We start from the raw sequence: 15600 nt of genomic DNA on the forward strand, positions 1-15600 counted from the left end.
GAGGGAAGGAGCTGGCCAGACCCAAGGAGAGACACAGAGGTGGCAGGACTGCAGCTGTCATCACAGTTAAGAGGACAGACTCCTGGGTGGAATGACCCCTGGACAGCGCTGATTTAGTAATTGAGAAACATGTATACTTTAAAATCATTTTGTGGGTGAAGTTCATGGAATCTCTTTCTCTCTTTTTTTTAAATATTTATTTATTTGACAGAGAGAGAGAGTGCGTGCTCCCAAGCAGGGTGAGCGGCAGGTAGAGGGAGAGGGAGAAGCAGACTCCCCACTGAGCAGGGAGCCCAACATGGAGGCTCAATCCTAGGACCCTGGGATCATGACCTGAGCCAAAAGCAGATGCTTAACCAGCTGAGCCACCCAGGCGCCTGTGGAATCTACTCTTCTGATGTCCTTTTGTTAATTTTCTGTTATCCTTTATCACTTGGCTCCTGTTTGCACAAACAAGGTTCTAGCCAAAGCCAAAAACACCTAGTATTAAGGACCCTCCGTACCGCCATGTACTCCATGGTATGTATGCTGCCCCTTGGCAAAAGTCAGGAATATTTTTTGAGCAAGTCTGGAATCTGTAAATGGCTGAAGAATGGGGATGTTAGGGAGGTAAACAGAAAGTGTGGGGACACTGAGCATGGCAGCAAGGCTGTGAGCTCCCCAGGGGGCACTGTCACAGTTTTGTCTTCACACTCCCAACACCTAGAGCTCCAAGCCAGCACACAGGAGGCTCTTCACATGGGCTGAGAGCCTGGGTGCAGCCCGAGAAGCAGAGGGGACAGGAGGACTTCGGGCCCAGGTACCCAAGGAGGGAAACCCCACCCTAGAAAACCACATCTGCTCACCTCACCAGCGTCTGGTTGTGCAGGTCCCAGACGGCGATGTTACCGTCACTGCAGCACGAGAAGCAGACCTTGGAGTCAGGGCTGATGGCCAGGGCGTAGCAGGCGGGNCTTGGAGTCGGGGCTGATGGCCAGGGCGTAGCAGGCGGGAGCCGAGGACGTCAGCTCTGCCTTGATGCGCGGGGTTGGAGCCGCCAGGTCCCAGATGGACAGAGTACTGGCTTCCCCTCCCACAATGAGGGTGCAACCATCAGGGAGCAATTTGCAGGAACGGATGTAGTTATCCCTGTTCTGTGAAATAAACATAATTCAATTTCTACGACGCATGACCAAGCAGAAACAACACCATGCTCTCTCACTGCTATCTTGGTTTTCGACTTGAAACAGTGGTATATCGTGGACACCAGCAAAGCAAGAGATCTGTAGTGAAGACTGGGATCCAACTGTAACTTTCCCCTTGGAAACAGGCAACAAAACAAACGGAGCCCCGCTTGGGCACGTGCGAACACTTCGATGGAACTTTTCCTGACATCCAGTTTCCGGATGAGTAGAGAGAACCCAAGTGATCAGCGGATGTGAGAAAGGTACACACGTACTTCTCTGTGAAGAAACCACTTTTCAAAGCTAGTTCACACAATCTGACCTCATCACCCTTCCCTTATTTACTGTTTGGAAAGTGCAGACCTGCTGCCCACGTTCTGGTTTTCGTTACTCTTAAATCTCCACCTAAGGCTTGTGCTGACTCTTCATTAGCCACGTGGATCCTTATCAGGACTTTAACGGAGCTGCTCCTTCAAGGGGGAACACGGCTGCTGCCATGTTCAAGCCTCTCAGTCCAAAGACATTGATAAAAGAGGGCATCTATCAAAACCAGCACATACTAAAAAAGGAAGGTGGGAGGGGCACCTTGGTGGCTCAGTCAGTTAAGTGTCCGACTCTTGATTTCTGCTCAGGTCGTGAGATCAGGGTCGTGGGATCGAGCCCTGCATCAGGCCCCGTGCTGGGCATGGAGCCTGCTGAAGATTCTTTCTCTCTCTCTCTTTCCCTCACCTTCTGCCCCTACCTCCACCTCTTAAAAAAAAAAAAAGAAAAAAAAAAGAAGGAAGGTGGGATCCAAAATGACCCTCCTTTCCCTGAAAAAAAATAACTGCTGTCCTTCAACCCAAAGAGATAGCACTGAAGTTTTCGCTATGCTTTGACCATGGGCTATTATCACAAAATACTCCTACAAGTAAAGAATGTCAGCTTATGCTGAACATGTTGAAATTTCATTAATGGAGATTTTTTTAAAGTTATCTGATTAAAAAGTAAATCAATAACTACTGAAAAAAAGGCTTTTGTATCTCAAAAACACTGCTGTTCTTTTTGAAACCTCTGGCTCCGGAATCCTCGGTGGCGGCTAGGCAGGCGGTGGGTAAGCCGCACCACCCACCACGACGAAATGCAGGCAGGCCCCATATCAGGGGCAGGGTGGCCCTGATTCTGCTTAAGGCCAGTGGTATGTGGGCTGTAAATTCCGGGGTCACAGTTTATAGAGATCGGAACATGTCCCAACACGTTCTATGATCCTGAAAAATGCACACCGGTATTCTCCTGCTCCGGGAGCCCGGGATTAGGGTGCTCCGGGAAAGCGTTCTCACCATTCCTGTTTCGTTGGCGGCCGCCCCGTGTTCTTGCAGTGTGATCCATTAACCTTCCCTGAAGTCAAGGTAATAAAACCCAGCCAGCCCTCCCAGGTTCTCCCTGAAAACACAGACCCTGTTCAGAATACTTTTTTATGCCACGTTATCAAATGTTTACTATTCAATATTTATCTGAAGGCTGCAGGGAAATTAAAAGTTGAGTGGATTGCAGGGCTCAGAGTCCAGGCCTCGCTGTGCTTTCATCCATTAAATGGGAAACCCCCTTTTGAATACACATTCAAACAAGGACAGCTTCTGTAAACTACCGTAAAATATTTTTTAAAAGAAATCCATCAACTCTGGGATTTAACCACCGAAAGAGCAACAAATGAAACCTTCGCATTTCAGGGAGAGGGGTGGGGGAGCTAAATAGCTAACACAGGAAACAGAAAGGGCTTCCATTTCCTCATAATGGGAATAAAACCCAGGCCCAAACAGCCATTTCCTTATTGAGTCTCCAGGGAGACGTTACCCTCGTGTGCCAGTTCACGTTCGCTCACCAGACAGTCGAGCTGAGAGACGGGGCTCTTGTTGCCGGGGTGGCTGATGTCCCAGACCTTGACGCAGCCCTTCCCGCCCGTGTACACGTGTCTCGTGGGGTTGCTGATGGTCACGGCGCACACCACCTCCCCGTGGTTCAGGGTGTTGATCTGGCGCGCGTGCCGGGGGATTCCGGGTCCGATGAGGGCGTCGGGGGGGAAAGGGACAGGCTGCATCTGACCGTCTGCAGTAACGTGGAAGGAGTATGCACTTTTGGAGAGGAGACAGAAAACACTTATCATAAAGCAGTTGGTCATCACCTCAACAGCATCCGTGAGGAAGACAAAGAAGGGAACGAGTCTCTTTAGGATTCTCTTGAAATCAGTAGAAGCTCAAGTATTTACCAAAGGAGCAAATTTAAAATACGTAATAACGGAAGTCTAGGGTGTACCAAAAGACAGGTATATTGAACTATATTTTTTAAATATTTAACGATTTTTCAATTGTGCCTAACCATTCCATAAAGTATCTTCAAATCCCATATAAAATGCTACCTGTGCTTCCAAATTAACATAAAATACCTCCTTCCATGTACCTTGTATAATTGTATGATTTCTTAGCATAATTTTAAATGATTATTTTTTATGCTTCAGATGAAGCCCTTAAGAACTCGTAATAATTTCACACAGTAAACAGTGTATTTCAACACTGACAAACAAAAACAGTTTTCTAAATGCACCAGTTCCAGGCTTGAATTTACTCTTTTGCACAATCAAGAGAAAATAATAAAAGATCCTCTTACATCAAATAGCTTGATGATGGATTTCAAGTTTTCTCCTCGACAATCTCCCTGTCTCCCTTGGCCGCGAACCCCAGTTTTACCCAAGGCAGCAAAGCTACTCCTGGTTACTCTCCCCAGCTTCGCCACTGTCTCACCACTGAGATGTACATGGCTCAACATACATGTGCTGCTGGGTGGCACTAAGCTCATAACTTCAAAAAAAGGGGCCCTGGGGGATACAGAAGCTCTCTGTACTTTTGGCTCAATTTTGCTATGAACCTCCAACTGCTCTAAAAAATAAAAATTATTTATTAAAAGAAAAGGAATTTTAGGGGCGCCTGGGTGGCGCAGTCGTTTAGCGTCTGCCTTTGGCTCATGGCGTGATCCTGGCATTCTAGGATCGAGCCCCACATCAGGCTCCTCTGCTATGAGCCTGCTTCTTCCTCTCCCACTCCCCCTGCTTGTGTTCCCTCTCTCGCTGGCTGTCTTTGTCAAATAAATAAATAAAATCTTTTAAAAAAAAAAGAAAGAAAGAAAAGAAAAGGAATTTTAAAAGGGGGGAGCATTGGGGTTCCTGCCTGCCCTCTTTTCTTACTCCGTCCTACTGCCTTAACTATGAGCAAGGTGACGAGAGCTGCACCAGCCTGTGGGGGCCCCAAGGTGACTCTGAAGATGGAAATCACTTGCTGAAGGAAGAAGAATACAAAGATAGGATGACACTACGGGGCTGTGATACCTGCCCTGGGCCGCTGGCAGCCGGTTATCTTTTATGGGAGAGAGAAATAAACTTCTAATGTTGCTTTAAGCTATTGTTTTCCTTCCATGTTCAGTAAGAGCAAACCTAATCCTAGGACATTCTTGCTTCCACCCCAAAATCTTAAAGCCTATTTTACGCTTTATGATCTAATGACTTAAACTCCAAGCACTAACAGATCACAGACATTATAAAACATGCACAAAGAAAAGATACTTTAGAGGGTGGAAGATACAAGCGCTAATATCCACCCCCAAGATCCAAAAGGATGAATTATGCACAGGGGATTTTGAAGACGACCGCTTTCACTTTCTTCTTATCTGAAACATCACTAGACGTTCTAGAAGCTCAACGTGGAGCGTTTTCTATAGGCCTGCATACATAACAAATGAAGGGTGTAGAGTTTCCTGCTTCCTGTGACCCTCTGGGATAAATCTGGGCCCTTTCTGGAAGTTGTCATTGGCACCTTGCAGGCCATTCACAGATCTAAAGACCATGGGTATTAACACAGAACTCAAATTTTCATTCCAATGCTAACTCAAATTTTGCAAAATAACTTAGCACGCACAAAATTGAAAACTGATACAGGGTATCAGGTTTCCAACCTGCTCGCACAGAAACCCCACGTACTTCCCTAAACTTGAGAAGAAAATATACGCTATTATTTTCGCTCTATGGAAGCAAAATATCAAATACATGAAGGCTTGAGAAAGAACTTCCCCTTCTCTCAACCAAATGACCCGATCTTAGATGTATGTTATTTCCTGACAAACTGGTTCCAATAACTAATACACCTGGACCAAATCCTTAACATTACTCTTAATTTGAGTAGTTGAGCACACATAATGGGAACCCTACAGAACGTGCTAGAAAATAAATATACAAAACAACTATAGCTCAAAGCCCTTACATCAAACAAGCCACTAACTCCCCTATTTTTAATCCTTTTGTGTCCCTGGTAACACATCAAGCCCACAAGATATTCTAATACATTCGCACTGCAGTTAATGGAACCTGTGCCATTTATTATGGGGTATTTGGAGTTGGACTCAAATAGCATTGTGTTGCCCTTGAAGATGGGACCACAAGAACTGCAGTCTAACTCTATTCATGTTCTAGAAGAATTCTCTAAGGTCCAGTAGCAATCATGTGACCCAGGTATCGGGCACCGAGCTGGGTCTGAAAATGCCAAACGAACAAGGTAAATCTGGGGAAATGACCAGAGTGTTGATGAAACGATCTAACGGAACATATTTGTTTAGAACAGTGGTGGACATGGGGAGAGAACTTGCCTCTTAAAGCCTCCTGTGCTTTGAGAATAATGGCGCACGCGACGGCTCGTTTTTCTGTCTGCCATAGTCAAGCCTGCCGCCTCCAGGGAGGCAAGCTTTCTATCAAGCACCCTTTTAGCAATTCTGGATTTTTAGGGGAAGAAAATTTTACCTTGCTTCAACGGGAACCCCTCTTGTTACGGAGTTAGATGTTCCAGATTAAACCAGAAGCACAAAGTGCAAACAGAGAGCTGTACACGCATTTTTGGAAGACACCCACTTCTCTCCCAGGTGTCTTCTTCTTTAAACCACACAGGAGGTCTGTGATCATCACACTGAGGCAATTTAAAATTGATTCACAGAGCAGTGAACTGCTGCCAGAGCTGGGAACATTTCTGGGTCCCAGGGGAAACGCACATGGATGTTAATACATCAGTCACAGGGGGCCTCGCAGGAAGCTGGTGCCGCCCGCGGTGCTGGAAAGCCTAATGAAATGAACAAACCAGAACGACACAAAGGGCGGATGGGTTTCAAAGAGGGATCAACTGCAAGGAAAAACCAGGGGAGCATTAAGAGAGTCTGGAATTAGTTATCCACCTACAGGAAGCACAAGCGTATTGTTGAGAAAAGGCCGCACTGATGGCATATCATGACGACGTTAAAGACATCCCAGAAGGAAACTTCGATTCTCTACTTATTGAAGAGCCAGGAAAAGTAAAATCAACCAGGAAGGGGAATTTATAAACACATAGTGAGGATTTATAAATATCTCCCAAGCCTGAATTCAGAAAGAGGCTAGCCACCAAGGACTGCATATGGAATGATTAGATTTATAGAATTTCAAACACGGGCAGAATTCAAACGCGATGTTAAGCCAGAGGGGTGGTTCCCCTCAGCTACTGGAGAGGACACAAGAAGGGCTTCTTCAGTGCTCTTGGTGAAGTCACTTAGCTATACACACGATTCATGTACTTTTCTCTGTGTCTATCTCAATTTTAAAAGCTGAGATTTATTTGTTTGTCCACAGCCAAGTGAGAGCCCAGATTCGAGTGTTAAATGTACGGGAGATGCCTGGCTCGCCGCCCTTACTGGGCCCATCCTTCCTGGTCTGACTACCTGCAGCCTATAATGTGTCTGTTCTTGATCCACAAGATAGAAATATAACCAAGCAGAAGGGAGGCAGGGGTTGCTCTAAGGGTGAAAAGAGCTGCAAAACCATTGAACACCGTGCTCCACACCTGCAGGGCCTTCAGAAAATGGGAGCATCATTATCAAACACCCATGGCTTAAGAAGAGGAGAGTGAGGGGCGCCTGGGTGGCTCAGTCATTAAGCGTCTGCCTTCGGCTCAGGGCGTGATCCCGGCGTTCTGGGATCGAGCCCCACGTCAGGCTCCTCCGCTGGGAGCCTGCTTCTTCCTCTCCCACTCCCCTGCTTGTGTTCCCTCTCTCACTGGCTGTCTCTCTGTCACATAAATAAATAAAATCTTAAAAAAAAAAAAAAAAAGAAGAAGTGAGGGTATGCTCGAGCAAGGGCTCTTTTATCAACCAGTGGACAACATAAGGGCCAGGAATGCAGGAAGGGAGGAACATGTGGGGTGGGAGTCAGGAAAGCACATGGCAATGATGAGGCAAAGAAAATCAGGAAATCCAAAGATCCTGAAGGACGAGAGTGGAGAGAGAGCGCTTGGCAAAGAGGAGAAGAGGACGTGTAGCTAGGACCGTGGCACACCGTGAGGCAGAAAGAATGAGTTCCTGGCACACTCACTAGGGGCTACACTGCGCCAGCCACCCCACCTGTGCCCAAGAAAGCCTCAGAGAACTGAGCTCCCGCCCCAGCCCAGCTTTCTGCACAAGCACCTGCTGATCAGGACCTAATTCCGAAATCTGGTTGGAGAATTGAAAAGAATAAAGACCCCTGGACAGCACAGATGTAAAAACGGAATGAAGTCAAACTCTTTCAGAGCTGAGGCCGCTTCCTTTATTGGGCACACGGCAGAGGTGAAGGAACTTGAAGGAAGGAGTCCCCACCGGGAAGCCTCTAAGGGACAGCGGCAAGCTGGAAAACAAGACTGCACTTTGGAGAAGCAAGTTGTTTTTTTTCCGAGCAGACCGACTGCTGCTAATAAAACTATGCTGTGTTCTGCGGCCAAAGGAAAACAGGTGTTTACAGAGTCATTGGTTTGCTGGAAATAGATGGGAAGGGCAGCGGCAGGATCCAGTAAACGGTGATGAAGAACCACGGTCCCCGGAGATAATGGCTGTGGCCAAGACCCCGCGGCCTGTGGACTTGGCACTCTCGACGGGGAATCTCATGCTGTCTTAACAGGTATCAAAAATCCAATCATGTCAGAAACCCTCACGCGCTGTTTGGAGCTTGCCAAGCCCTTCACGATGTATTGTGGCTGGGCCTCAGTTCATGTGACCGTCCTGCATCCGAAACTCCCCGCCACGTGGGACGACGGGCCAGTCCCCTAAAATATCGCACGCTGTCACGTCTCCGAGTTGTGCACAAACTGTTCCCTCCGGCCTAGAATAGCACCGCCTCCCTCCTCAGTGCTCGTCACTTGCTCTCCTCCTCAGTCTGCCACAACCTCCCCAGGCAGAGGATTCTTTTCCAGGGTCCTGCCTCTTCCTGTAAATCTCGGCTACGGCACGTATCACACTGTGGTCTGTGGCACGTGTTTACACTTCTCGTTCGTTGTTGCCCCCACTCCAGAGTTCTTCAGGGACAGGTGGGCTGACTGCACTAGTCAGCACACAGCTGGCGCTGTATCTCAACACCCCAAGTCATTCATCACTACCCTATTCACTTATAAATTGAGGCACAAAGGTCACTCTGGCAAGGAGAGTAAGCTACAAGAAAGTGGAGGGTCCTCCAACCACCTGGGTTATGCCGGCCAACTTTCCCTGAGAAATTTCCAGTTGTCTTACCAAATGTCACTAAGAGACGGTACCAACATTCCCGAGGGGGGAAAGTGGTCTCTAGAGAGCCGATCTGGACAAAACAAAAGGCAATGAAAGCAACCACGGTGATGGAAGGAAATCCATGGCCGTTTCCCAAGTCAGCAGAGCCCAGTGGATGCGAGACCCTTCCAGAAGCTGCCACAGGCCACGGGCAAAAAAACACAATCCTGTGCCTAGCAGCTGAAAAGCATACCATAGAGTAAAAAAAAAAGAAAAGGGGGGGGGACACATATTAGAGGTTCAGCTAATCACTAATAAGATGTGGGGGCCATATGTATCTTACTTGTGCCTCGTTTCCCTATATTTACAACATGCCCTGAGAAAACTTACCCAATAAACATGACTGATGAGGTGTGGTGGAAATGAAGTTGCGTGGAAGGTACTTCCAGAAAAGCACGATGCCCAACAGCGAGATCCAACCTCTAGTTCTGGTGTCACGGGACGCAGCTCACTAACCCTTATTACTTGGAGAGCAGAAGCAGCAGCACAGGAGAGGGTCACTGGCCCACCGGGCTAGTAAGTGGAAGGGCCATGATTCAAGTTCACAGCATCCTGGGTAGACCCGCCACAGAAGGAGAGCTCTTAATCTCCACCCTAACTTCACGCTGGCACTACCTTGGACATTAGCCCCTCGAGAGGGATAACGCGTGCCCGTCGGGATGGAGACATGTGACCTACACAAGAGAAACCTTCCTGTCAATGTCATCAGGGCACTTCATTATACAGTCCTGGCCCCGGAGGATTTGAGGGCTGGGGCATCTGGGTCATCCGAAGGTAGATGAGAATAATGTAATTTATGATTGTGGACGATACTCTTAGCCTCAAGAACTAGTGTAATGAAGGTGGTGGCAGGGGGACTGCGATGTGAGGTCACAAGGGAATCAGAGCCATATTATTCTAAGATTTCAGGAAAAGAAAATAGGGCCTTGGGAATACAATTCATCTTTTATGGTAAAATCTCCTTCGCTCCCGATATAACAAGCTTTACCTTTAACATTTCTTAAGGTCTGCATATCTAACCCACAGCATCTATAAAACACAGGACTTTTCCAGTTTGGCATCCCGACATCCTCCCAAACAGCAAATATGCAGATCAGGGCACAATTCCTACCCTCTTTGGAAGACAGCATACCTATATGAATAGAGGGCTTCAGTAACAATTAAATTATAAGGTGAGAACTTAAAGCATTAAGATGGGGAGACTCTGTGTGTTTCCTTATTTATGATTTTAACATACAACTATTCTCATTTTTTGAAAAGGCAAATGCAGAACCTCTTAAAATGGACTTGAAAAAGAAAATTACCCCAGTAAAGTCTCCAGAGAAAACGGGAGATGGTCTAGTTGATAATCTAGGAGGTTCTCTAGCGAAGTTAGCATTTATGATTCTGAACTCCAGGCCCTACTTCCTCTACCAACTAAATGTTTGAAAACGTGTGGACGCCTGGGTGGCTCAGTCAGTTAAGCATTTGTCTTCCGCTCAGGTCATGATCCCAGGGTGCTGGGATCGAGCCCCACATCGGGCTCTCTGCTCAGTGGGGAGCCTGCTTCTCCCTCTCCCTGCCGCTCCTCTGCTTGTACCCTCTTTCTCTGTCAAATAAATAAATAAGATCCTTAAAAAAAATCTTTAAAATAAATAAAATAAAATCTTAAAAAAAAAAAATGTCTGAAAACTTGTAAATGTGCTGGGCAGCAACAAGGCTCCCGTGCAGGACAAAGATTCAAACCAAGAGATTCCTGGACGAAAAGACAAAGAAAAGTTTAAAATACAGCCTTTTCAAAGCTCAACTTGTAAATTCTAGCAAAGGAACCAACCACTACAGGCAAACAAGCGTTATGTGAGCAAGAAAGAAACAAAGCACGCTTCACATCTAATAAACTGAAAGTCATTTCTGAGAAGGGGAAGAAGGAGAGAAAGATGTGGGGGAAAGCCAACTCTCTAGTAGCGACACATAAATCACATCGAAAGAAAGGGACTCCCCTGTCAGTATAATCTGGAGAAATTAGCTACACATTCCCAGAAGATCAAAAAGTAGAAAAACAGAAATTAAACCCAAACCCAAATGTAATAATGAGGCATAAAACAAGCATGTTACTTTTGGCATTTAACAGACCAAAAAACACTGAAATATCATAACCAGTGAAAAGAGGGCTGAATTAATTTTCAAATATAGTAAATAAGTCAGCTGTGGATTCTAGACATGGTCAACAGAGGAACCAGAAGCAAGATCAGGACTGGAAATGAGGTGGGGGAGGGGGAGGGGGCTGGCCACGGAAACGTCTCCTCGGCTGGAAGCCGGGATGGCCTCTCTTCACTGCTGCAAAACATGTTTTCCTAAGAGGCAATTTTACCCCATACGTAGTTAAGATTTTCTTTTCTCTTTAGGCTCCAACTCCAAAAAGGTACTTTAAAGATTTATTTAAACACTAAACGAGTGGGTGTAAGATTTCTCAATTACATGTCTAGCATTAAAACACAGGGTGAAGGAACCTGGAACGAAGCTGGATCTTAAGCCAAACTATTATTAGTCTGAGTTATTACTGACCACTAGGTGCTACTACACGAGGCAGGTAGGGCACAGCCGCCAGGCATGGATGGAAAGGAAAGTGATACTTCGGGGCCAGAACGCCGTCTTGAGGGAAGGGCGGTGCAAAGCACAGCAAAGAGATGTTGACCTAACTAAACTTCAGAATTTCTTTTACCGGGGATCTCCATGAAACTCAGGGGAACACATTTCCTAAAACTAAAAGTGAGTTCAAGTGAAGCTGACCAAACAATACCAATTAAATCTCGCCTCGAGGGTTTGAAAACACAGTCAGGGTTACCTCTTATAAATCAGCAGTGTTGCACTCTAAAATGCAAAATGTGAGTCTCCTTTGGAAAGGATGAGTCACAGTCTTATGCAATCCCGGACTCGTCTCCCACCTACTCAATGCACCAAGTATTTGTCTACTGGGTGTCTGTGCTCAAGGGGACAGGGGGACTTCAGGAGTTTCAATTCTTGTAGGGAAGAAGCAGTAGGAATATGACATGCACACATGATGGTAACTCAAGGCCAAGGTGTGCAAAGTGTCACAAGATGTTACAGGGTGCCCCTGGAGAGGGATCACATTTGGCAAGGCATCAGTGAAGGCTTCATGTTAAGGCGGCAACACAAGTGGTCTTTGAAGGACAGAAAGTATTCCCACAGAAAGAGGTAAGACTGGTGAGAAGGGTCATTGCTCCAGACAGGCGGAGGAAAGGCTTTCAGCAAATGGAAGGTTCTCTTTCAGCCCATGCACAAGATGCAAAGAACACATGACATAGGGCTAGAAAAGCAGGCGGGGGTAACAGTACCAGAGGGGCCTTGAATGCCCCACCACGAGTTTATGTGCAACTGCTGAAGATCTCTGAGCAAGAAAGGAACCTAATCAGGTAAGCACTTTATAAAGGGGAAAACTTACTTAAGACCTTACTGACAAAATAGAGTAGGAATTAAGCGAGGATTTTAACAATGAAGAAGACTGGTAAAATGTGACTTAAACAAGGAAAAATCATAGGCTAAAGTTCACACCCAGATGTCAGAGAGAATGAGGATGATGCCTTTAACAAAGATAGAGAAGTCAGGAGAGACAGGTGGTGGGGGGGTGGGGGGGACAAGGAAAACAACCAGGTTGGTTGGGAAACCCCCTGAGATCTCACGTCACTTTAACACCAAGTACAGAATAGTAGCAACAGGAGCCATCTTCTCTATTCCACTTTGACAAAAACAAAAAACAAAACAAAAACCAACAATGTAAGGCCACAGGGCCCTTGCACATGCTTTCTTCCCCTATGGGATTAAAGCAGCTCAGAAAACACTTATTCCTTGAAGCCTGTCACATGCTTTTACAGAATAGCGTTTCTCTTGGTCCTAGCTCTTCTCTTGATTATAACTATGCATTCAATTTTGTGATTATGTGATTAATGTGATCTCTCCATCACTAGGCTGTGAGCGTCCAATAGGGTCCCCTATGCCTACGCAGCAGGTTTCAATGAAATCAGTGGGAGAGGGCAAGAGGGAGGCGACCGTTAGATTTCACTGAGCAGATGGTGTGGGAACCTGAAATCACATCCCACAAGACAGGGCTCAGCAATGGACATATTCAGCCAGAAGAAGAGCCTCGTGGCGAGACGGCGGGCTCCAAATATCTGAAGAACTGTCATGGGGATGATGGATGAATGGTGTGCTGTATGGTCTCAAGGGGTAGGAAAGAACCAGGATTGATGGATAAAGGTACCAGGGAGACAGACCTCAGCTCAGGGGCTGGAACAGTTTTCACACAGCCAGGGAAAGTGGCTTGCTCCAGGCACCAGCAAGGCCCCGTCACCAGACATGCTCGGGCAGAGGCACACAGCCACGTGGTGAGACGATCACGGGAGACTGGAACCACAGATGAGCATTTATAGGAGAGGCACTTTCAAGGCCCCCCCAGCCCCACTGGAACTCTCCTGGCTCTGCCGCTCAGAGGAACTCACCCATCTGCACAGGAATCCCTCAAGCTCCCATGTGCTCGGACCATGTGGCACACTGTCCCCTCTACCTGCAATGGTGCATCTTTTCTGCCCCCTCTGCTCTGTGGGCTTGTTCTTCCTGCACATGCTTAGCTTTCAGGGTCTCCTCCTCACCCCGAGGAAGCCCTTCCCGTCGTCACTCTTTACATGTTTGCCTAGCATCCACAGCTCTGCCTTCACAGCACCTCACCAACGTACCGCGGCACTTGTCCCTCTAACGTTTCCACATCCGCAGGCCCCCAAGGACGGGGAAGATGAACACCCTCGTTCCCGGAGCTTGCCCAGCATCTAGCACAAAGCCTGACACACAGTTCTCGCTCACATGTCGGTGAGTAACCACCCATCGCCCTACCCAAATATTATNGTATTATTTTGATTGGTATTTGTTAGAGGATGACATTCACAAACCTTCACCAATACCTCGCTCACCCTTACCCTGGCCCCGTTGGTTTGTCACCATTTCTCTTAAGTGCCTCAGACCAAAGCTGTTCAAAGTNGGGCTCCAAATATCTGAAGAACTGTCATGGGGATGATGGATGAATGGTGTGCTGTATGGTCTCAAGGGGTAGGAAAGAACCAGGATTGATGGATAAAGGTACCAGGGAGACAGACCTCAGCTCAGGGGCTGGAACAGTTTTCACACAGCCAGGGAAAGTGGCTTGCTCCAGGCACCAGCAAGGCCCCGTCACCAGACATGCTCGGGCAGAGGCACACAGCCACGTGGTGAGACGATCACGGGAGACTGGAACCACAGATGAGCATTTATAGGAGAGGCACTTTCAAGGCCCCCCCAGCCCCACTGGAACTCTCCTGGCTCTGCCGCTCAGAGGAACTCACCCATCTGCACAGGAATCCCTCAAGCTCCCATGTGCTCGGACCATGTGGCACACTGTCCCCTCTACCTGCAATGGTGCATCTTTTCTGCCCCCTCTGCTCTGTGGGCTTGTTCTTCCTGCACATGCTTAGCTTTCAGGGTCTCCTCCTCACCCCGAGGAAGCCCTTCCCGTCGTCACTCTTTACATGTTTGCCTAGCATCCACAGCTCTGCCTTCACAGCACCTCACCAACGTACCGCGGCACTTGTCCCTCTAACGTTTCCACATCCGCAGGCCCCCAAGGACGGGGAAGATGAACACCCTCGTTCCCGGAGCTTGCCCAGCATCTAGCACAAAGCCTGACACACAGTTCTCGCTCACATGTCGGTGAGTAACCACCCATCGCCCTACCCAAATATTATTTTGATTGGTATTTGTTAGAGGATGACATTCACAAACCTTCACCAATACCTCACTCACCCTTACCCTGGCCCCGTTGGTTTGTCACCATTTCTCTTAAGTGCCTCAGACCAAAGCTGTTCAAAGTGTGGTCTGCAAACATTTGCTACCATCTGCACGGAGATCAGCTCACTCAGGGAAAGGAAGTGTTGAAAACGGTTATACAGCAACTCGGCAGAGTCAACTCATGACGGCTGACTCTTGTAATAAAAAACTGGGACTGGGGAGCCTGGGTGGCTCAGTTGGTTAAGTGTGTGCCTTTGGCTCAGGTCATGATCTCAGGGTCCTGGGATCGGAGGCCCTAGTCAGGCTCCCTGCACAGTGGGTGGTCTGCTTCTCCCTCTCCCATTGCCCCACCACCACCCCACTCATCTCTCACTCTGCTCTCTCAAATAAATACATAAATAAAATCTTTTAAAAAAAAAGCAAAGTGGCACTTATATTGGGTATCTTTCTTCCCCTATTCATCTGTATTTGTCTAAGAGTACCAATCTTGGTTATGTTGGAAAAAAACTGGTCATCATAAATGGTTTGAGAAGCACTGCCCCAGGGAGTATTACTTTACTCAACAATGAGGACAGGAAGCCCCCTCCTGCTAATTTATGGAGTAAAACAAAGGGAGTAAGATGTATAGCCCAGATCCCAGAGACAATGGTGAACCCCATTTTTCCCCTCTGATATCAACTAGATCCTTCTCACATTACATGGCTCCCCTCAAACTTAAAAGAGAATCCTAAAAAATATATTTTCACTGTTTTGGAGAGCAGTAACCACTCCGATCCAGAGACTCACCCTCATAAGTGACTCTCACAACTTTGCTGCCCCGCCCACTATCATTGTCCCTGAGCACTTCGTGTTCTAGCTTAACGTAGCTGTGAACCCAAAGAAATCCAAGGTGATCACAAGCCAAGGGCATGAATATTTTGGCTCTAATAAGCATGACACCAGTACTATCACTCAGAGAAGGCTTCAACTTTGTGTCTAACTGCAATATTCACACACACACACACACACACACACA

The 15600-nt window shown here is 47.2% G+C and overlaps 1 protein-coding gene across 1 annotated transcript in view; it reads right to left on the reverse strand.

Moving 5' to 3' along the window:
* Positions 1–15600, reverse strand: part of TLE1 (TLE family member 1, transcriptional corepressor) — a 106594-nt gene that overhangs the window by 8507 nt on the left and 82487 nt on the right. Inside the window, exon 15 of the mRNA XM_034647083.1 lies at positions 3025–3274. Within this exon, the coding sequence (XP_034502974.1) occupies positions 3025–3274 (250 nt within the window). The remainder of the gene's footprint in view (positions 1–3024; positions 3275–15600) is intronic.

Source organism: Ailuropoda melanoleuca, chromosome 17 (genome assembly GCF_002007445.2).
Source record: "Ailuropoda melanoleuca isolate Jingjing chromosome 17, ASM200744v2, whole genome shotgun sequence".
Lineage (NCBI taxonomy): Eukaryota > Metazoa > Chordata > Mammalia > Carnivora > Ursidae > Ailuropoda > Ailuropoda melanoleuca.